The 23,156-nt window shown below is 44.6% G+C and overlaps 1 protein-coding gene across 1 annotated transcript; it reads left to right on the top strand.

Moving 5' to 3' along the window:
- The first annotated feature begins 2,738 nt into the window (after positions 1-2,738).
- Positions 2,739-10,954, top strand: ST8SIA3 (ST8 alpha-N-acetyl-neuraminide alpha-2,8-sialyltransferase 3). Its single transcript, XM_049782168.1, has 4 exons — positions 2,739-3,092; positions 4,446-4,565; positions 7,002-7,559; positions 9,843-10,954. The coding sequence occupies exons 1-4, from the start codon at positions 2,914-2,916 to the stop codon at positions 10,123-10,125; spliced, it is 1,140 nt and encodes a 379-aa protein (XP_049638125.1). The 5' UTR covers positions 2,739-2,913; the 3' UTR covers positions 10,126-10,954.
- Positions 10,955-23,156: the final 12,202 nt, after the last annotated feature.

Below are 23,156 nucleotides of genomic sequence, written 5' to 3'. Positions count from 1 at the left end.
GATATAGCTAAAAACCAACAACAATCTAATACACTTTCAAGTACTTGGGTGCACAGAGTAGTTCTGAACACCACTGGTCATTGTCTCTAGGGAAATAAGTGGAGAACTATCAACAGTTCACCCCTCTGGTGCCTAATACATTGTACTATGTGCACTGAGAAAAAAACTGAGTGTATTAGGCCAATGACTTGATTTCATGAACAACAATTTTTTCCATAGAAAAAGCAACTTGGGCCCGGAGAGATAGCACAGCAGTGTTTGCCTTGCAAGCAGCCGATCCAGGACCTAAGGTGGTTGGTTCAAATCCCGGTGTCCCATATGGTCCCCCGTGCCTGCCAGAGCTATTTCTGAGCAGACAGTAAGGAGTAACCCCTGAGCACCACCGGGTGTGACCCATAAACCAAAAAAAAAGAAAAAAAAGAAAAAAAGAAAAAGCAACTTAACCATCCTTGCTGAGGATGAACTTTGTCTCCGGTTGGTGCAAGAGAGTGTCCTTCTTCCTAGCCTGGACCCCAGGGACACAAAGTAAAACAGGGAAGTTCCCTGCCTTCCTGTCCTACTCTAACCAGCATGCAGGCATTCAGGGATCCTCTGGAAATGAAGATCAGAGAGATAATCCCGGGTAGGGCACTTGTCTTGTGCATGGCCAACCCAGGTTTGATCCCTGGCACCACATAAGGTCCTCTCAAACATCACCAGGAGTCACCTCTTGAGTACAGAGTCAGGAGTAGCCCCTGAGCAGCACTAGGTGTAACATACCTGATCCCAGAATGAAGGTGCTATCTCCAGCTGTTCCCACAGGGTGACACCACCCCATCCCTAAACTTTTGCCCTGGAACTGATCATTGATGAGCCACTCAGTCAGCCCCTCTTCACCTTGAGTTCAAGTGGCCTTTTCTGAGAGGCCAGTGTCCTTTCTTATCATTACCCCCAAGACACAATGAGCAAAGTAGGAGAATAAACTAGCTAGTAGGTATATTAGTTCGGGAACATCAGCCAATGTTCACAGAAGCAGCTACTATCTGACTCCTGCCAACTCTAAACCCACTCGGTGTCAGTCACATTTAAGGTCTCTAAAGGGGCATGACCCTGAGCGAGTCATCCAGGACAATCCAAAATCTGAGCCGATTTGCGCTCCAGGCTCTTCCTTTGCAGCAATCGCTCACTTCCTACAACCCCACAGGAATGCTCCTGTGTTGCACCGGTGCTAATGGCTACCACCATTTTGTCACCGGAAGGAAATGGTCGCCTGCCTTGTGCACTATCCGCAATCAAGAAGGATGTTTCCCAATGCTGCTCGTGGCCTCCCAGGTCATTATGCCTTTCTTCTACATGAGACAGAGCTGCAGTGTATGGAAACCAAGAAGCAGGGACAGGGCTTACGAGTGCTCAGGAGCTGCATCCCAGGGCTTCACCCCTTCCAGCAAATCCATCTACCTAGACAGACAGTAACATCAAGGCCAGAAAAACCCACAAGGCAAGAAGTTGGAGAATCTGAACACCTGGATTATGTTTGTGGGCTGATTGGAAAAGGTCAGTTTCTCTGCACAGGCTGTTTCAGTCCCTGATACAGGCCCATCTTGAGAAGAATCAGGTCAAGGGGGAGAAACCTAGTGGGGGAGAAACCACTGGCTCAGTGCAAATGTCTGAGGTTTGCCTCTGCAGAGGCAGGGATGAGAGGGAAATGGGATTTATTTTCCATTCCAATGAATCTTAAAACAGGTAACAGATGTTCTGGCTGACGCAAAGTGAAGCGTTATGAGGCAAGGAGGCTTTTCCTTCCAAAGAGGCCCCTCTCCATGGTTCCTGGACTCAGATGAATGTAGCTAGGAGATCCTGTCTGTGCCCCTGCAGAGAGGCCTGGCCACAACAAAGGCCAAAGGGGGTGAATAACCATATAGAAGAACTGCCCTAGGTTTGGTCAAGGCCAGCAGGATGCTGGAGGTCTGCCTTTGGAGCCCAGGACCTCCACACTATCAGCTCACTTCAGAGCTAAGCTGCTCACCACCCTTCTAGGCCCAGTGAGCAGAAGGAGATTCTGGAAAACCTCAGAGGTTTTGGAAAAATCAGAGGTTCTGGAAAATTCCAAGGAGGCCATACTGGCTCTCAGGGTAGGCAGAAGGAGCTCCTGTTTAATGCTTCCTTGCTTGGGCATATGCTGCCACTGATGTGGAGGTGACAGTTCCTGGAGGTAAGGATGGAGGGCGGGCGAGGGGGTGGAGGAGAGAAGTTTTTAACTGTTGGCATTCTCAGAATACCACTCCCCGGAGTGAGTGTGAGCCCCACACGTCCCCACCCTTCAGAAATCAGAAAAGGGGTGCTTGAGCTGGCCAAGTCTGGGCCTCGGGTCAGGCCACAGCCACCTGGGGCAGGCCGCAGGCTGGAAAGCTTGCAAGCCGGCCTGCTGCTGGGCGCTTCCCCTCCACCTCCCTCTCCCGCTCCTCCCCGCGCTTATTGGGGAGATTCGAGTTCATTAATTAAATCCTGGGCTCAGATCGAAGTGTAACGTTATTCCAATCACATTTATCTTGCAGGCGGCGGCGGAGGAGGTGGTAACCTCGCTGGAAACGCGCGGGGGAGCCGAGCCGGCAGCCGGGGACGCACGGCGCTGCGCGCTCCCCACCACGCCGCCCGCCCGCCCGCCGCGCCAGACCCTCCGGCTCGGGATCGCCGCTCGCCCCGCGCCCCCTTGGCCTCTGGGGGTCCCGCTGCCCTCCGGGGCTCCCGCCCGGCCCCAACCCCGGCCCCCCGAGGCTCCCCTGCCTTGGGGCCCCCTCCCGCGCCACACAACGCGGCCACGCGCGCGCAAACACACACACATCCACATCCACACTCACACGCACCGACACGCCAGCCAGCGGCCGGCCGCTGCGTGGACCGCTTTGCCCCGAGCCCGGCGCGGCCCGGCCCGGCATGAGACATTGCAAAATGGCCCGGGTCGCCAGTGTGCTGGGACTGATCATGCTGAGCGTCGCGCTGCTGATTCTCTCGCTCGTCAGCTACGTGTCCCTGAAAAAGGAGAACATCTTCACTGCCCCCAAGTACGCCAGCCCGGGCGCGCCCCGAATGTACATGTTCCACGCGGGATTCAAGTGAGTGCGGGCCTCCGCTCGAGCGCCCTCGGGGATCTATCTGCTTTAGGGGGTGGGTGGGAAAGGGGTGGCCAGGGGATGCTGGGCTCCTGGAGACTGACTCTTGGGGGGGGGCGGAGAAGGGCGTGCTCCGGGCCCTAAAATTCCTCCCCTCTGGGTTCCCCCTTTATTCTTCACCTTCTTTTTTTTTTTTTTTTAATCCCAAGCCCCCCAAGCCTTTTGTCCTAATCGATGTGATTGCATCCTGTCTCGTCTTCCTCCTGGGCAGCCCTTCCCCCCATCTCCGAGAGGCAGAGGCTGCGTGTGTGTGTGTGTGTGTGTGTGTGTGTGTGTGTGTGTGTGTGTGTGTGTGTGTGTGTGTGTGTGTATGCGTGTTGGGGGCACGGAGGGGAGGTGGACACCGCGGGTCATGCGCAAGGCCTTCCCCCGCGCCCTGGACGCAGACTGGGCTCCCCGGGCTGGGCTGGGCTCGGTCCAGGGGCGATGTCATGGCGCAGGCGCCCGCGCGCATCCTTCCTTCCACGCGTCTCCTTGGTCCCGGCCGGCCCCCCGCCTAGGATGCGCGGGTCTCTCTCCCTCCCGCAGTCCGCGGGGACTCGGCCTCCCGCCTTCCCCGCACTGCCAGCCCTTGCCCCCCTTCCTTCCCTGCAGTTCTGCAAACCCACCCCGCCCTGTCCTCTGTGGGTAGCCCAGTCGCCCCGACCCTGGATCCGAGGCAACACCCCGGGGCGCGAGACAGAGCTCAGGAAGCGGGGTGGGAGGGTGGGAAACGGGGTTTTGGAGAGGGGGCTCAGCTCAACCAGAGCCCCCTAGTGTGGGGCCTTGCGCGACACTCCTGGCTAAAGTCACTGCCCTTTGGGATCCCATTGGAGAGATGCTCTCCAAGGCAGATACGCGGGCAGGCGCGCGCCTCCACCCCGGGCTCGTCCCCCCCCCCCAGGTGGGGATAGGACTGTTGGTGCTTGAGATCCCAGAAGCGCCCACCCCCGACTCCCCAGGGACCCAAATTCCCGGCCCCCTGCAAGGAATGTTTCCCCGGGCGGGCTCCGGGGCGAGGAAGGGGGCGCTGGGCGCTGGGCGCTGACCGCGGTGCTGACTCCCCGGCTCAGTGCGCGCGCGGCCATTTTACGGCGCCGCCTGCACCCCGAAGGCCGACCTTGCACCCGGCGGGGGCCCCCCATCTCCTCAGTTCCCTCCCCAGGGTATACGGGGGGGGTACGGGGTGTCGACCCCAGGCCTCCATAGGGGCGGCGGGGGGCTGTGGAGGGCTCGGCACGTGCCGGGGCGCACTAATGGCTCTGGCGGCTGTAGGCCCAGCCCAGCGTGCTTGTCTTTGCTCACGCTCCTCTCCAGGTCCCAGTTTGCCTTGAAGTTTCTAGATCCGTCCTTTGTGCCCATTTCGAATTCCCTGAGCCACGACCGCCAGGAGAAACCTAAGTGGACATTTAATCGGACCGCGTTTTTACATCAAAGGTAGGCTAGGGGCGGGAAAGAGTCTCCAAAAGGTGTTTTTTTGGAATTCTGGAACTCAAAGCAAAACAAGTAACCCCAACCCACAGCAATCTGCCTCCCCCACCCACCCACCCAGCGTCCAGTTGTATTTTTGCATTGGGTGTTCGACCTGAGAGCCCAGTCTGATTGGAAACTCCTTTTTTAATGTGTGAATTGCCTTCCCTTATAAAGAAAACATGAGGAACATCGATTGGAAGCAGGGAAAGGAAGGAGATTTCTATATTCTCCCCCTCTCTCCCTCCCTCCCTCACTCCCTTCTTCTACTCTCACTCCCTCTCCCCCTGCTCTCTCTGTCTCTGTCTCTGTCTCTGTGTCTCTCTCTCTGTCTCTCTCTGTCTCTCTCTCTCTCCCCCCCCCCATCTCTCTCCCACTTTCCCTCCCTCCCTCACCATTTCTCCCTCCTCAACTGGCTGCCCTGATTTACAGTTAACAAGTCTGGCTAGTCCTGCCAATGCCATCTATCAAAACAGAAACAAACAAAATTCATTGCAAAAAAGACCACCGATACATTTTTCAATCCTCCACTGGTGGGGGAGACTTCAGGGGAAAAATCGACTAGTATTATCTCATTGAAACACGCTCAACACGACCATCCGTCTCTGTCAAAAATGCCCAGTGAAAACCTTGGCCCAAAATATATACGGTTCTGCCTGCGTGTTTTCATTCAAATCATTATAGTTTTTAACATCTGATAAAAGCTATAGGCTTCAGTTTTCCCTGAGCACTTTCTTGTATAGAAGAAAAAAGAAGAGCGAGTGGGTGGGGATGGGGGGCGATTTGAGGATTGGTTTGTTTTTCGGGGGAGGAAGAAGACAGGTTTAGTCCCTTGAATTCATGCTGGGCTGCCTTAGGGCTAAGAGAAGCGCTGCCTGGGTTGGGGGGTTGCTGGAAGGGGGATGATGCTGGTAAGTGGGATGTGAGCCATCTAGTGTACTCGTTAGGGAGACTTCCTCACAGATACTGCTTAACCAGACCAGTCATAGCAGGTTTAGTGCATTTGGTTTCAATCCACTGGTAGAATTCAAACAAAATTCAGTACAAGGATGTGGTTTACAGAAACGAGTGATGCTAAGTAGAAATTAATCCCTGACACGATCTAGGCTAAAACCCTAGAAGTGTTCAGTTTTTAATTATGGGTTTTTTTTAATCCAGGGTGAATTTTATAGATCTAGAAAGTGTTCATAGACAGACCACATAATACCTTTTTCCAAAACATAATTCTAAGTTCCTAGAATATATTTTTCTCACTCTAGAGCACATAACCTACATGACTAGTCAGAATGGTGTTTTTCTTTCAGCCAGTTACTAGTGATTTGTTGTTCATTTTCCAAGTTCCCTTTAGAAGCACCTCATCTTGGTTGTAAGAAATTGTAAAGAATCGGACTAGATTGGAAATTCTAGGTTAAAGCATTTGGTTTGTGTCGCTCTATGCTTCAACAAAAGAAGTAATTCAAATAAAATTTCAGGTAAAGTGATGATATGCAAAGCACCTGGTGCCATACCTGCTATTTTAGACAAAATAGGCAGGTGATTTAACATGATTTCTTAGAGTTGAAGAATCTAGTGGCAAAGTAACATGTTTTAATGTTTAAATGTTTTAAAGAGCTGAGACTTCAAGAGACATGTTATTTTACATTAGGGCTCAGCATGAAAACAAAATGAAATCAGAGCCTGTTTATCCTCTGAATTCTTAGATATACACACATTTTTTTAAAACTTACCATTGTCTCTTTCTCTGAGGCTTAGATTTCCCTACTTAAATTGTGCTTCTATGTAATCAAATTTTAAAAAATAAAAAATAAGCCCTGTTTCATTATTCAAAGACCATTAATGAGATTATCATCTCATTTCTATTAAATATTCAGCTACACCCATAGCTTACACCACTTTCATATTTTAATAATAGATAATACGATACTTGTCTCACATCTACTGACTCTTATTTGGACACCAATGATACTTGATAGTTCTCAAATACTGCAGGCCAGTAGCTAACAAGTAGTGCCTAATTACAGGCTCTGCGTTCCCAATGGCAATGCACTAGTCTTTAGTTCCTGTGTCAATTTTCTCTTAGTATTTTCTGAAAAGGTCTGTATCCCTCTCCCTCAACCCCAGCAAAAATACTTTTCACCTAGCACAGAAAAGCAATGAATGGCAGTCCAAACTCTAAACTGCAGCATTTACACACCCTCTAGGATCACTTCTAGAATTTGGCTGGAAGAAGAAAGCTTGCCTCTAGATTGTGAGACAGGCCTTCCCACATTGACCAAAGAGGCTGTAATCTTAGGTTTAGTGTGTCTCTGATTCTTGTCTAAATGAAAAGAGGAACATAAGACATAAAATGGAAAATCGATTCTTTTGAATGGGATGCTTTTAATGAATTTCTTTCTATTTTAGGCAAGAAATTCTTCGACATGTCGATATCATAAAAAATTTTTCTTTGACCAAGAATAGTGTTCGGGTTGGACAACTGATGCACTATGATTATTCCAGCCATAAATATGTTTTCTCTATTAGCAATAACTTCCGGTCACTGCTTCCAGATATATCACCCATTGTGAATAAGCACTATAATATTTGTGCTGTGGTTGGCAATAGTGGCATTCTGACGGGGAGCCGATGTGGACAAGAAATAGATAAGTCAGATTTTGTGTTCCGTTGCAATTTCGCCCCGACAGAAGCTTACCAAAGAGATGTTGGACGGAAAACTAACCTGACCACCTTCAACCCCAGCATCCTGGAAAAATATTACAACAACCTTTTGACTATTCAGGATCGCAACAACTTTTTCCTGGGTTTAAAAAAGCTTGATGGGGCCATTCTCTGGATCCCTGCATTTTTCTTTCACACTTCAGCAACTGTTACCAGGACATTAGTTGACTTTTTTGTTGAACACAGAGGTCAGTTAAAGGTCCAATTGGCATGGCCTGGAAACATAATGCAACATGTCAACAGGTGTGTATTTTTGATTGCCTTTAAGCCTACCCCATCAGATGGCAAATTAATAGTGTAATCTCTTGAGGGTGGGAATTATCCAATTAATTGTTTAGTTAGAGGTTTTGAGTTTTTTTGTTGGTTGGTTTTGTTGTGTTTTTTATTTTGGTTTTGTTGTGTTTTGTTTTAGCCATGGGGGAGTGGGTGGGAAGGCTTTGCCCAGCAGTATTCAGGAGCTACTCCCAGCTAGGTCCTGGGGGTGTCTCTCTTGGGGTTACTCAGAAAACCAGGAAGCCTGAGCTAGCTCTCTAGTTAGCTTAGATTTTAGGACACATTTTAAGGTTTTGTGAATGAATGAATGAGTCATTGTAGGAAAGAAGTTCTAGGGAAGAACTTTTTCTCCTACCAACTCCCAAATGAGGGACTATTGTTTCATCGGTCTTCCTTCCCCATCCCTTGTTCCTTTCCTCAATGAGGAGTTATGGACATCACCACAGATCAAGAATTTTTAATCTATAGCTAAGCTAACTCTCAGTAAGACCAATGGTGACAGAACAAATGGTATTTTAAAGAAGATGCATTTGAAAGGAAGACTTGAAGCTCTTTCTTTTTATTTGACGTTTGAATATTTTGTAGATGCCCAGACCTAGTAAACCATCTCCATAAATCACGGGTTATATAATCTGTCTTTATAATTTAAGATTTGAGTGCCAAAACCCGTGTAAGGAGATTTTTATGAGCTTGTTCTTATGCCTTGTCTTTGATAGACAGATTGGCCAGAGAGACAGTTTCTGGTCTTGTTGAATGGGCTGGAATTCTAGTTGCACTTTAGAATCATTGGAGAATTTTAAGAAATACTATTGAATAGGTTCCATTGCCTTTTATCTTAAGGTAATTCTTATTAGGGAGGGAAATTTTTTAGTTTCCAGATAAACCCCTAGATGATTGTGACATGTAGCCATGAGTCCAGAGCATTTGATAAAGCAAGGTTTATTTTCCCCCTTTAAATCTCAAGGCCTGAGAAATAATACACTGGGTAAGGTACTTGCCGTGCACGAAGCTTCTGAGGCCAGAGTTGGGAGTTATTGATGTTCCATCATTGTACCCCCAAAAGGTTAAAAACAGAATTAAAAGCCAGGCCTCCTGCCAAGCCATCCGTGATCACTTGACCCCATCTCCATGCTCCTCTGTTGCTCCATAGAGATGCTCAGCTAGATCCAAACTGTTGTTCAGAAGTTACTCTAATCCTCAGTACAAATAGGAGAAGTGAGACTGGATTTTTCAATGTTTAACAGGAGGGGAAGTCTTTATCCTTGCAATTCTGGAGTAGAGAAGGACAAATACAGAGCTTGGAAACTTGAGGACAGGAACCCTGAGGCTAACTGGGGAGCCTGTCAAAACCAGGACATTTACCTAGGATACCCCACATCACTCCAGCCTAAACCAAACCCACGGATCAATAAAGACCCCATTGGCATCCAATCTGTCCTATTTCCCACTCAATTGGTTCTTCTTGTAAGGCCCATGACAACTACATATGCACCCCAGAGGTCTCAGGTGGCCAGCAGCAGAGCTAGAAAGGCACCAAAATCTTATCTAAATAGGGAAAGAACCACAACCCTCATGTAATAGTTTGAAAAATTCAAACTTTGTATAAATGCTTTCCTAGGTCCTGGCATGTGGAGAAAAGCTTGGAGATCTCTAACTGGAAGGCTAAGGAGATGTCAATTTTATCACAAGAGGACAATAAATATATATAATAGAATATATAATATATACAAACATATATATATATATATATATATATATATATAGCCCCACCTTCATCTTTCTAAACTCAAGAGGACTGAATGTATAGGTTTGGTGAGGAGCTGACAGGCCATACCCTTAATAGGCTTGTGTGGGTGAGTGTTGTAATCCTCTCTTGGCTGACTACCTGATCACCATGGAAGCATGCTGGAGGAACCCCTAGACCCCCAAGAGTCAGGACAGTGTCTGAGCCAGTACATCTCTGCAGGCACCAGAATTTTGTGCTCTGGAGGGCGTGGTGCTCAGTCAAATCTTCTGTTCTCCCCCTCTTGGTATGCCTCAGTCTTATTGTGGGGAGGCCCCTGTTTCCACTTTGCATGCCTGACAATGGAGGGAGCCAGTCTTGTCCAGAGGTGTTGTGTAGGCTAAGAGATTCAGGGCAGGTACTGTTCAAGGTCTGTGGACACCTCCCTGCCTCTGTTTTCCCATCTTGAGTTTCCTGATCTCTGTGATCAACCCAGGCCTTTGAATGCACCTGTACTTATCGTCCAACAGGTACTGGAAAAACAAACACTTGTCACCCAAACGGCTGAGCACAGGTATCCTCGTGTATACCCTTGCATCAGCAATATGCGAAGAAATCCACCTGTATGGATTTTGGCCTTTTGGATTTGACCCCAACACGAAGGAAGAGCTCCCATACCATTACTATGACAAGAAAGGAACCAAATTCACCACCAAATGGCAGGAGTCCCACCAGCTGCCTGTGGAGTTTCAGCTGCTGTACAGAATGAATGAGGAAGGGCTCGCCAAGCTGTCTCTGTCTCACTGTGCCTAAGAACTCCAAACAGAAAGTGCCAAACGGCTGTCTAAAAAGTGCCCCAAATCAAATTGAGTCTTCAGAACAGAAACCTAGAGATTTCTTAGAAGGACTGTCTGCCGTTTCCAAGCTATCTCCTCTCCCTCTTTTGTACTCGTGGCTCTTTCGATGGACAGAGGCCTGGAAGGCCCGTGGTTGAAGTTGGAAGCAAAGCGTGTTGTATTTGGAGCCATGCTGCTAGTGAAATGGAAGTATTTTCATGTTTATATTTTAATAATAAACTGCCTCCCACATTTTTTAATGAGGACACGAACTGGGGCTTCTGCCACTTTGTGCAGAGAGAGACCTCACCGTCCGAGGCTCACGGCCAATTTGGACAGGACCTCAGCTTTGCCTGTTAGGAACAGGCTCTTTGAATGGAAATGCACACAAAATCAGTTGGCAAAATTGCAGCTCTCACGCTTCCTGACCCCTGTCTAGCTCCTCCTCTCCTCTCACATCCACCTCCTGGCCCCACAACTATGTGGATGAGTCATTGACTAGGACTCCGAAGGAATTCGTTTTGCTTGCTGTGTTGTAGCCTCTGTACTTGGTGTGTTCAAGGTTCTGGGTGAGCCTTGCTAATTCATGACAGAAAAAGTGAATCATGATGGATTTCCTAATGATCATTTTTGTAAAAGTTGCCTCTTAGACATCCTCACTTTTCCTTCTGAGGTGAGTGGCATAAATGCATCCAGTGCATCATTCCTTGTCACCTAGCAAGCTGCTCCAGTAGGTAGCTTCCAGTCTCTTGGCATAACTGATGTCAGGGCAAATCATTCTGTTGCTATGAGTGTGATGGCATTCTAGCCTGAAAGGGTTGACTTAATGAACTCATAGGAGAAAGACAGGAAGAGGATGGAGAATATTTGGATTTTATTAGAAAATCCTGTCTACCCTAGAGTGTTCTAATCATGTTTCTCTTTAATAACCTGGAGGTTTAGGGAACTATAAAAAAGTTGCCTGGGCTCAGATACCTTTTGTAGAGTGCTAAGGAGCGGTCACCTTCAGCACCATGGTGTCCACTAGTGCAGATCCAATTATTTGTTTTCTTTAGGACAATTCTAGATTACAGATAGTTTCTTCTTTCCACTAAAACTGGATCTACCCTTCTACCAATAATGTTTCTCAAGAAAGGGCCATTGCATTGTGGCAAGATTTGGTACTGATTAACTCTTAGAATTTGAGTTGTGTCAACTTGCCATGATGGAATTAGCTGTTCTCTCTCCTTTTTTTTAATTTCAGCCAGAAGAATAGGAATTACATCACTTTCATCCCTGGCTTTTCACTGAGTAGCACTTTGTTCTTTCCAGTTCAGCCCTAAGTCTGGCCAAGTGGATGTTAAATTTTAATAAGAGTTTCTTCTTTCCAAATGCCAGTCAAGCATATTCATAATACATTTAGGTGGGGTGGCTTGTTCTTTTCCAGAAATCACATCTGAATTGTTTGCCATGTTATCAAGACTAGTTAAAAATTATGGCTCACGTTCAGTGATTGACGCACTGGCCTTATTTGGAAAGAATAGGTGATTACCCCGGTTAGGACCATAAGAAAAGCACAAAAAGTGCTTTCTCAAAAAGTAAGGACAATAAGAAAAGACAGAATGTATGTTCCCATCATACCAGGACCTCCAAGGGAGCATCCAATTCTGATTTTTTTCCCAGAAAGCCAATCATAGGAGCATATATACATCCAAATATTAATTCATATAAAGAGAACTAGACCAGCTCAGACTTGTGTCATATCTCCAACATCCGATCACTGACCATTGTTCGAAGAGATGAAAAGAAACAGTAATGGATATATTGAAAGTGGAAACACGAAAGCTTGATATTCCAACAAGCTAGGAAGAGATTCAAAATATTTTTAATTCAGTGATCCAAGTTGATGGGCATCACAGCTACACCAGGCCTGTTCCCTGTCACTTTAAGGATGAGAGACCACACTTCACCCTTGGCCAGCCGGCCACAGTCAGGATAGCTGGAGATTGATAACTGACAATTGGAGTGTTTAGTTGGCTCATTCTAAGCACTTAGTTCATTTGGTTACAGCTTAGTGATATTGATGCCAATATTACGAGGGCCAGATTCTGACTCTGGAGTTTGAATCCCAATGTGCCCATTAAGTTTCACTAACTATAAATAAATGCACAGACACTTTGAACCAGGCAAGCTAAAATAGCAAAAGGCTGAATCCCTCAGATTAGCTCATCATTCTGTGTGAGACCATTTAAATTAGATCTCATCCTAATGCCAAGTTTGGGTTAGTCGTCTCCTCGCCCCCAAGTTCAGGAGGATTTCTTAAATCTCATTACACTCTTTGTTCCCATCTTAACTTTGTCCCATCCTCTAACAGAGTCTCTTAATATATTTTTTGAAGAAAAAGTGCTATCAGTCTTGATAGTCAATCTCATACCATTTTCATCATGGCAGGCCTCCTGGAGCTGATTCACTAACACCACCCCAAATAAAAATATTTTTAAGTCAATCCTAGACCTATCCCTAGTAGTCACCACAATTTTTTTTATCATTTATCGTCTCTTTAATATTTAATATTATATGTCTCCTATTTGCAAAAGTTAAATGCTATATGTGGGAAAGCATTTGTCCTAGTTTTAGGAACTTTCACTGCCATTGTTATTGTTTATCTATCCTTTACTACAAAAGTAGATTATAGCCTCAAGGTTATCATATGGAAGTTGTTTGTTTGTTGGTTGGTTTTGTTCATTTGTTTGGGTTTTTTGTTGTTGTTATTGGTTCACACCAGGCAGCAGTCAGAGATTATTCCTGACTCTGTGCTCAGAAATCACTCCTGGCTAGTTCGGGGGATCATATGGGATGCCGGAATTTGAACCACCATCCATCCTGGATCAGCTGGCTGCACGCAGGCAAAGGCCTTGCCGCTGTGCTATCTCTCTCTGGCCCCAGAAGTTGTGTTTTTAAAGACAGTTTCAAAAGTAACACTTTCATCAGCAAAAAAAAAAAGGAGGTGGCATAAGTTCTGATTGAAAAAGGTGCAAGACAACCAGAATTTCTGGGTCTGTGCATTCAAGGCAGAAAAGACCCTTGGGCAAGCCCTCCTGATTCAGTTATCGAAAACTACCACTGGTTTTGCTCAGCCCTTCTTCTCTATTCAAGGTTAAGTGCATCCTATTATCCCGTAGGATAGTCACCACAGAGTTCATCCATAGCTACTAGAATAGATCTCATCATAAAAACCCCAAGGCTATCTGCATGTGACACTAATACAAATTGGTTGTGGGAGAAAAAAAAAAACACCAGCACTTGGCAGTGTGTTTAACGCTGTCCCTCCAGTTTCTATTGGACACTCTATGGAAATGTCACATGCAGATATGAAGCTCTCAGCAAGACAGTAAAATAGGTGGGTTCAAAAATTCCTCACATGCTCAGAGACTCCCATATTTGGTGGTTACATCGCTCTCTCTTCTCTGTCCTTCATCATTGTAAAGTGCTTTGTACTTAGAAGTGCTATGTTCCCAGTTGTGCTGACTATGACTGCTTACCATCTGCCTGGGACCTTGATAGCAGGTCCCTGACCTTGGGGCTCCCCATCAGAACATACCAAGAAAGGGGTTCCCTTTGATTCCGAGCACCTGGATATCCAGTTTTTCACTAACGTGAGTGCCAGGACTCAACTGTGTGTTAGCAGAGATGGAAAATTAGCAGAGCAGTTTCTAAGCATCTCTACTCCTGATTCCTGACACTTCAACTGGGAAACATTTTTGAATGTGATCTTGACCCTGTTACTTAATGTTTCTTAAATTTTCTTTTTATTTTTTGTTTTTATTCCTATTTTTATTTCTGTTTATTGTTTATGACTTATTATTGAAGACATATATGTTCTTGAACAGTTTTGTTCCTGAATGAATCTCATTCTCTTGTTGAGTCCAGCAAACCTGCTTTAGACTACCTGCCTCTAATTTGAGATGATGGAGGGGTTAGAGACTTAGACATGCATTATGCTGCTCATCCACTATCAAGCAAAGCTGTGTTCCAGGAAGAGTTTTTTAAAACAAATTTTGCTCCCAACCAAGACCTTTGATTCAAAATATCTTAAAATAAGCTCAGCTTGGAAATATTCTCCCAGTGTTTCTGATTTTGGGAACCAAAAGTAGATAGTAAAATCAGATACCATTTTGACCAAAAGTAGTTTAATGCTTGTCACCTCTCATGTACTTAGTATCAAATCTGTTTCTTTATGTCATCATGGTACCTGGAAGTATAGACAGTTTCAGAGACTGTATAAAACTCTCTTGGCTAGATTGACAAATCACTAATCTATAAGTAGCTAGACAGTTTCATAGGAATGGTCACAAGGTAGGAAACAATGGAAACATAATTTTCTTTCAGTTCACCTCAAGGGCAACTCTCTGTAGTTCGTTCTTTTTATTTCAAACTATTACCATCTCTGGTCACTTCTCTTTGTAAATAGATTGAGAAACAGAAGTTAAATGACTAATTCAGATTCTACTTGGATGATATCTTAAAATATTCCTAAACAGATCATATCTCTCAACCTTCAAGTAATGCCCCAAATTCAAAGGTTCTTGGGTTAGATTGAAACTCATCAGTCCGAAGAGCTAAAAGAGTAAAACCAATACATAATGTACAAGATAGAACATCAGTCAGTTTTGTTTGTCCAGTGTCAGCCTGTGTTGGATAAGATATAACCATCCTAAGGAACCATAGGCCAGAGTTCTCTTGACAGTGGCTTATGGGCAATGTCATTGACTTCCTGGCAGTCTTTAAGGTCTCTTTTGATGTCCCTTCTGTAGGATTCAGAAAGTCTTAGCTCTTTAGCTCTTTAGCTGCTAAATGTTTAATAAGAGAAAAGCCCTAATTTGTAGCTCTTGCCCATTTCTGTTGTGTAAATACTCTTATCAAAGCCAATTTCAAGCAACTGTCTTGAGTCCAATCAGCTGAAAACTATAACAAGAGGCTCCCAAAGTTCTTGATCCAGCACTGCACTGCCTGCACTCTCTGACTCTGTGGCTCCAACTAGAAGATGTAAGTAGCAGTTTTGGAGGGGTTCCCAAGTGCACTCTCCCTCTCCCCTTCCCCAAGAAGGCATTTGTACTTTGGTTAACTCTGCTCATTTTTAGTATACTATTGGGTCCTTGAGGCCAAGGATGAGAACTGTTTCCTAGCCTGTGTCTTATAGGGACCTCTCAACAGACTTCCCCTTCCTGAGGAATGCTGTTTCTCCCTTCTAAGCCAGGTAAACATCCTTCAGTGACTGCCCTTGAGACTGTTATTTATTTGACTGATCATTTTTATATATCTGACATCACCATTGACCTGATTTGCTTATTTTCCCTCATGCATTTGCTCCGCATCTTTCTGACACAGCACAAAACCTGGAAGCAACCAGAAACCAGTGCCCACAGAGGACAGGGTAGAGAATATGGACAAGGCAGCCAATCAATTCCCTCGTCCCAACTCACATGGAGAGGCAACTTGGTTCCATTGTTTTTTCCTCCTAGGGGATGTTCAGTTGTATTGACCTTTAGAAGCTTCTCTTTGAGAGACAAAAAATTTGCCAATAAGAGCAACTTTAGACATAGTCTACTGAGGAATGTATCTGATGCCTTGTCCTGGGGCTAAGCTAGGGCAAGGTGATTCCTGGGGAGAGGGGCATTGTGAGATGTAGGGACCTTCCAATAAGCATTTGGTCGGGACCTGGACTAAGCTAGGACAAGATTGTTTGTTGGGAAAGGGAAAAAGAATAAAAATAAAATCCTTCCAGTAAGCATTTTGCCACCAAGGTCCCCTTGAGCACAGAGCAATGGTACAAGGTCTCCTTCAAACCACATGTTGGAAGTGAAGGCCTTAGTTACCCAAGTGTTTAAAAATCAGATCACTTGGTAAACCACAAAACAGGCTTTGTTTACAAATTTGCCATTTTTCTGATCAAAACCTTCTCCAGCAAGTTTTAAGTAAAATCCTTAGAAGCAATTCTGGGGAAAATATACTTGATTTTCCTCACATACAATAAGTAGCCATAGGTTTTAAGTCTAATAAATATAAATTTGATTCTAAAGGATCAAAAAAATCTGGTTTTCAGGGGGCTGGAGAGATAGCATGGAGGTAAGGCATTTGCCTTGCATGCAGAAGGACAGTGGTTCCCATATGATCCCCCGTGCCTGCCAGGGGCTATTTCTGAGCATAGAGCCAGGAGCAACCCCTGAGTGCTGCTGTGTGTGACCCAAAAACCAAAAAAAAAAATCTGGTTTTCATGCTGTAGTACGATTTCTAGAAGTGCAATAAGGCATTTCTAGACCATAAATGTTTAAAGTCAACTTGAACATTTTTGGTTTTAAATTTAAGAGGCCAGAGTACACTTCTGTTCTGTTCTCAATATTTCCTCAGTGTTGAATTCAACACTAGTTGATGTTTGGATGTTATTCTGAATTCTAAAAAAAAAAAAAAAAAATTACATGTGACCCAGGTACACCTTGATCTGTTGCTTTGTCCAGGTCCAGATGACAGAGTTAATATGAAAATGTGTGAGGTTGGGGGGTGATGGATAGTTAAGGGGAAATACTTATATGAGACAGATATAGCTCTGAGCAGAATGTACTTGGTGTTGTCCCCATTTTGAGGGTGAAAAAATTTACAGAAAGCCTCTTTTGAGCAACCAATCTTTCCACAACATTTTCAGCTACCAAGGAGGGTAAGAAAGAACTTGAAACATGGATTAAAAAAAAAAGTCTGGTCCCTGAGTGCAGTGGAATAGCCCCATCAAAATGCTTACAAAAGAAGTAAGCAGAAGATTCCTTCTGAGACCCAGAATCCAAACAGCTTTGAGAGACAACAGTTCTACTTCAGGTTAGCAATTGTCTCTAAGCACATTTTAGGATCCAGAGCTGAGCACTTACTCTGCAGAACAGCCACTGTACAGCAAGAGTCTGAAGAGGTGTGGTGGGTGAGTGGAGATCCAGTCACCAAGTATGGTCATGAGTACAGAAACTCTCTAGGAATGCAGGGGAGAAAATGGAAATGTCACAAAATAGCATCATTTACTCACTGAAGACTGTCCACTCGGTATACAGAACTTCACAAACAAGGTTTTATCAAAGATCTAGATTTTAGATCAGCATTTTCCATGTGGAGCTAAAAACAAGTGATATTCAGAAAGTACTGAGCAACTTGCTCTGCCCCATTGGGTCGCTGGAATCATAGTCTGGGTCTCCTGACCACTGAGTCAATGACCAGGCCAAACAGCCTCCAAATTTTTAGATTGAAAGTGGACAATCCATCTTAAAAAGCATTAAGTAAAATTCAAGACAAAAGAATGTGGTATCTTCTCTCACTTGCCCTGCTTGGTTACACCATTTTCTTTTAATATTATTTTTTTTACAAAAGGTTAGCTCAATGAAGAATGACGAGAGCATTATTTCTCAGATTTGGTGATATCATCCTCTGGGGCCAATTCAGGGGGCCCATAGTAACTTAGGTGTAATGAGGGGGCATATTCTGTTTGCATAGAGAAGCTGTATTTCCAGGGACAGGAGGGTACTTGTGAATTCTTATTTTAGTAGACTGGATTTATTTTCTGAAAGGGGGAATCATTAGGCCAAATGAATCTGAGGACCTTTAGTCTAGAATGAGGAAGCCCAGTGGGAAAGAGTGAATGCAAACTATTACAGAGATGAGCAAGAAGTGTGCCAGGACACACTTCTAGACATACTAAATCTTGAACAAACCATGGGATCGACACCAAATTTATTGCAGACTCTCCTTGCCTGGAGCCGACTAGTATAGTTAAGTTTTTCTTAATATCTTTAATTTAAGCACCATGATTACAAGAAATATATGTTATATTTTTTATAACTATGTTACCCTCCTCCCTTCCCACACTTTCTTGTTTTGGAAAATGTTCTATGCCGGGGGCTGATGTGGAAGACGTAACTCCTTTCCAACTGTGTCAATAACTCTACTGCTCTTTGGAAGAAAACATGGCCCTTAGGAACCTGGTTTGCATCTTTTCTGAGAGGCAGCCTCAGTGGTCCTCAGAGACAAGTTCAGATTGACAGCCACAGAGAGCAAGAGCGCCAGAGCTACAGGACTAGGAACATGTACATATCGCCTGCCTTCTTGATCACCAAGACTTCTGTGGGGTAATCGTGTGTATTGTGACTGTACTTTGTGAAGAAAATGCAATGACTTGCTTGGACAGCTCCCCAAATGTACCAGTTAAGTGTGAATGTGCCTGCCTCATTGCCTCACGTGCCAAACAGTACTGGATGCATTGTTTTTAAATAAACTGTTTTCTTGTGCATTGAAAAACACTGCTGGCTCTCTCTATCCTGCTGAAAGACAACACACATCCACCCTCATTCACACTCACAGACACTCAACTCATGCGCATTCATAAACACACATTCATACACACTTATACGCTCAATTCACACACTCACATTCACACACACATATAATTCCATACCGTGAAAGATTAAGGGCATCTTCTTGTTTTTCATTCTTTGTGTTTGGAGGAATTCTCTTTGGAGACTGGATTTCACAAAGGTTAGCTGTCCACAGCCATTAATGAGAAGCAGATACTGAAGGTTCCCTGTGTTCTGATTACTCCACTGGGTCCTCTAAATGCAGACCATGCAAGAGGCTCAAACATTACAAATAACAGCACATCATTCTTGAAGTCATAGTCACAGACATCAGTTTACGTCACCAATAATCAAGTGGGACTTGATGCTTGCTGCAGAATTAGTAGCACAGAGGTCACATTCGTTAACGGAACGTGGAAGATTCAGACCAGGAGTCAGGGAGCAAAAGGGGCTGGGAGATCATTGAAAGTTCTAAAGCCCAGATTTTGTATGCAGGAAATCCATGTTTCATCCCCAGCACCACTTGGTCTGTGGAGCAGCCTCTTAGCACTGAGCCAGGAGTAGCCCCTCTGCACTGCCAGGTGTAACCCAAAAGGAGAGAGAGAGAGAGAGAGAGAGAGAGAGAGAGAGAGAGAGAGAGAGAGAGAGAGAGAGAGAGAGAGAGGATGAGAGAGAAAGATGATGTTCTCACTGAATTTAAGTGAAGAGAAAATATATTTAGAGACACTCTTCATGGGACTTACATTTTCTGAAAACTTAGTCTACCTGATGACTCCTCCCCTAGAAAACATACTAAGACTTTCAAGAGGGGCAGATTTCACAAACTTGGGCAAACCATGAGATTGACACCAAATTTATTGCAGACTCTCCTTGCCTGGAGCTGACTAGTACAAATTAAGTTTTTCTTAATATCTTTATTTAAGTACCATGATTACAAATATGTTTGTAGTTGGGTTTAAGGTATATATAAAAAAGAATACCCCCTTCATCAGTGCAACCTTCCCACCACCAATTTAAATTTAAATTAAACAAGTTAAATTTTTTTAAGTTTTCTTTCCCCTAAGAAAATGTATTGCTATAACTTGATCAAGGCAAAGAGGATTAAAGACGCCCTATTGATGCCCAGAGTATCCTTAACCCTCGGTCATAGAAGCAAAAAGGACATGGAAGGAAAGAAACTGTGTAGTGTGGAGAAAGGAGAAATGGAAGGAGGTAATAGGGATCTGGTTCATGTGCACGAGCTCATTGGCGCTGCAGAAATCTGGCATAGGCATATTAATGCACATATATGGCATGTGTAGAAATATAATGTTTAAACTAGAGGGCAAGGAATACTGGAAGCAGGAGACCCAAACCTGGTAGACCCTGGGAAGGGAAGTCGACACAGGTGGTGGGAAAGGTTGCAACATTATATTCCTAGAACTCAACTACAAACAATTATGTAAATCAAAGTGACTTAATATTTAATTAAAATCTCAATAATGGGGGCCGGGAAGGTGGCGCTAGAGGTAAGGTATCTGCCTTGCAAGCGCTAGTGTAGGACGGACCACGGTTCGATCCCCTGGCGTCCCATATGGTCCCCCCAAGCCAGGGGCGATTTCTGAGCGCATAGCCAGGAGTAACCCCTGAGCGTCAAACGGTGTGGCCCAAAAACCAAAAAAAAAAAAAAAAAAATCTCAATAATGAAATCTAGTGAAGATGCTTCTCCTGTACAAGGGTCAACTTGCCTCAAGACTTCTGGACCAGGAAGAAAGTGGCGTTGGGCTCATGCTATGCTCCAGTGGACATGTTCAAGGTGGGAGGGGAAGCACAAGGCCTGGAGATAACTGATACCACCTAGATCTCATGATCTCAAGGTATTCCCCATCTCCGCTTTTGAGTGTATTACCACTAGTTTGGACTAGTGTGAACAACGGACAGCCCTGAATGCTACATGCAAGAACCAGAAGGTCACAGGGGGCCATTACAAGATTCCATTCATTCAATGTGTTCATTCCCTCTGGTCTTCATGGAAATAAAACTCCAGAGAAAAAATCCTTGGTCTGGGGTCAGAGAGATAGCCTGGAGGTAAGGTGTTTGCCTTTCATGCAGAAGGTCGGTGGTTTGCATCCCAGCATCCCATGTGGTACCCTGAGCCTGCCAGGAGTGATTTCTGAGCATAGAGCCAGGAGTAACCCCTGAGCTCTGCCAGGTGTGACCCAAAAACCAAAAAAAAAAGAAAAAAGAAAAGAAAAGAAAAAGAAAAACTCCTTGGTCTGATGAACATTCTTGGTGAGCAACAATTTATGCGCTTAATCAATTTTTCTGAGAAGCCAATATAAAGGCTATTTTTTAATGCTCACTAACCATTCTCAACTCTAAATGAAAGCGTTTGAAGATGTTCTACTGAAGTTGACTTTTTGTTATTATTACCTCTTTGAGTGTTTTTTTGGTTTTGGGGTCACACTGGTGGCACTCAGGGGTTACTCCTGGCTCTGCCCTCAGAAGCCACTCCTGGAAGGCTCAGGGGATCATATGGGATGCTGGGACTCAAACCACCGACTGTCCTGGATCGGCCATGTACACATGGCAAATACCCTACTGCTGTGCTATTGCTCTGGCCCCTTTAGTGTGTTTTTAATACCACAATGCTTTGGTTTTTGCTTTTTCCTCTATAAGAACATATCAAGATTATTTTTCCATGACAATAAATATTCTTTGATAAATCACTAAATAAATAAAGAAAGAAATAAAGCACTAAAACTTATTCAATTAAGTCTCCATTGTTTCAAAAGTACGTTCTTTTTGTTTGTTTGTTTGATGTGTGTGAAGAGGGAAAGGACACACCTAGCAGTGCTCAAGGGCTCCTGAATCAATGCTCAGAGGACTCTCTTTTAGTGCTTGGGAGACATCCATTGCTGGGCACCAAACCCCGGTCTCCTGTATGCAAAGCAGGTGTTCCTGCCCTGACCCAACTATCTCCCTGGCCCCCAAATTTAGGTTTACTTGACTTTTTTTTCATTGCTATAGATTCAAGGTTACCAAATTTATTTGGCTTAACAAATAAATTTTTGCTACTGTTTTCAGGGAGAAAAAAGTCAATTGATGTCCTATGAAAAATGTACCTTCCTTCAAGAAACAAACAGAAAGTAGCTCCCAATTGCTCCTAATTGCACCCCCTGGATCATTCCAGCACCCCCTACTTCCCAGGAACGATATCCACTTAAAGGAGCACTGTTTTAGACCATGGTCTGGTGACATCTTCATACATAAATCTTTGAGCTATCCATAATTATTTTCTTGGAGTAAACCTCTTGAAAGGAAATCTCAAAAGTAAGGAAAAGTATTGTTACAAGAGTCTCAAAACCAGTCAGAAACATGAAAGTGTAGTTCAATCACTAACTATTTTTTAAATAATATCTTTATTTAAGCACCATGATTACATACATATTTGTAGTTGGGTTTCAGTCATAGAAAGAACAACCCCTAGGGGCCAGAGTGGTGGTGCAGTGGTAAGGCATTTGCCTTGCACACAGCTGACCTAGAACAAACCACGGTTTGATCTGCAGGCATCCCTTATGGTCCCGTGAGCCAGAAGCATTTTCTTTTGTGTGTGTGTTTGTTTGTTTTTTGGGCCACAACTGGTGACACTCAGGGGTTACTTCTGGCTATGCACTCAGAAATTGCTCCTGAATTGGAAGATCATATGGGATGCCAGGGGATCGAACCTCGGTCTGTCCTAAGCTAGCACCACCTTACCACTTTGCACCACCGCTTTGGCCCCCAGAAGCGATTTCTGAGCACAGAGCCAGGAGTAACCCCTGAGTGTCACTGGGTGTGGCCCAAAAACAAACAAAAAAAAGAACACCCCCTTTATCAGTGCAACCTTCACACCACCAATACCCCCATCTCCTTCCTCCCCCACCCCTGCCTCTCTATTTAAGACAGGCTTTCTATTTTTCTCATTCACAATTGTCATGGTAATTGTCAGTGTAGTCATTTCTTCAACTGAACTCACCACTCTTTGTGGTAAGCTTCATATTGTGGACCAGTCCTTCCAGCCCTCATCTGTATTATCTCTGGGTGTTATTACAATATTGTCCTTTATTTTTCTTAAATCTCACAGATGAGTGAGATTATTCTGAATCATGAACTTTCTAAATCATTCTTTTCCTCTGAAATTTTAAAAGGCATATAAAGACCAGGGATGTTGCTCAGAGGTAGAGCACTCACAGGTGTGTGGCCCTGAGTTCTATCCCTGACACAGGCAAGCAAGGGAAATAAGACTAAAATATTTGTCAAAGAGATAGTGCAGGGGCTAAATCACAGCATGTGTTTCACCCTGACTCAAATCCCAACACTACATCTTATAGCCACCCTAGCACTGCTACAGGTCCCTCCTGAGCACAGAACCAGGAACAACCCCCAAGAACTGCCAGGTGGCCCAAACCACCCCCCCAAAAAAGTCCAATAAAATTAATTTGTTAAAAAATATTGCAAGGCCTAAAAAGGCATAGAAATGTGGAGGCAAGAATGCATCATCGGGCCTGGAGAGATAGCACAGCGGCGTTTGCCTTGTAAGCAGCCGATCCAGGACCAAAGGTGGTTGGTTCGAATCCCGGTGTCCCATATGGTCCCCCGTGCCTGCCAGGAGCTTTTTCTGAGC

Source organism: Suncus etruscus, chromosome 10, assembly GCF_024139225.1.
Source record: "Suncus etruscus isolate mSunEtr1 chromosome 10, mSunEtr1.pri.cur, whole genome shotgun sequence".
In the NCBI taxonomy this organism is placed as follows: Eukaryota; Metazoa; Chordata; class Mammalia; order Eulipotyphla; family Soricidae; genus Suncus; species Suncus etruscus.
Note: the sequence above shows the minus strand (reverse complement) of the source record. Positions and strands in the feature narration are given on the sequence as shown.

What these genes read in the sequence shown, in the direction of transcription:
- ST8SIA3 (XM_049782168.1), top strand. Translation starts at nt 2,914, where the DNA reads ATGAGACATTGCAAAATGGCCCGGGTCGCCAGTGTGCTGGGACTGATC. An exon ending in ACCGCGTTTTTACATCAAAG is followed by an intron (nt 4,566 to 7,001) that starts GTAGGCTAGGGG and finishes TTTCTATTTTAG; the next exon opens with GCAAGAAATTCTTCGACATG. An exon ending in ATAATGCAACATGTCAACAG is followed by an intron (nt 7,560 to 9,842) that starts GTGTGTATTTTT and finishes ATCGTCCAACAG; the next exon opens with GTACTGGAAAAACAAACACT.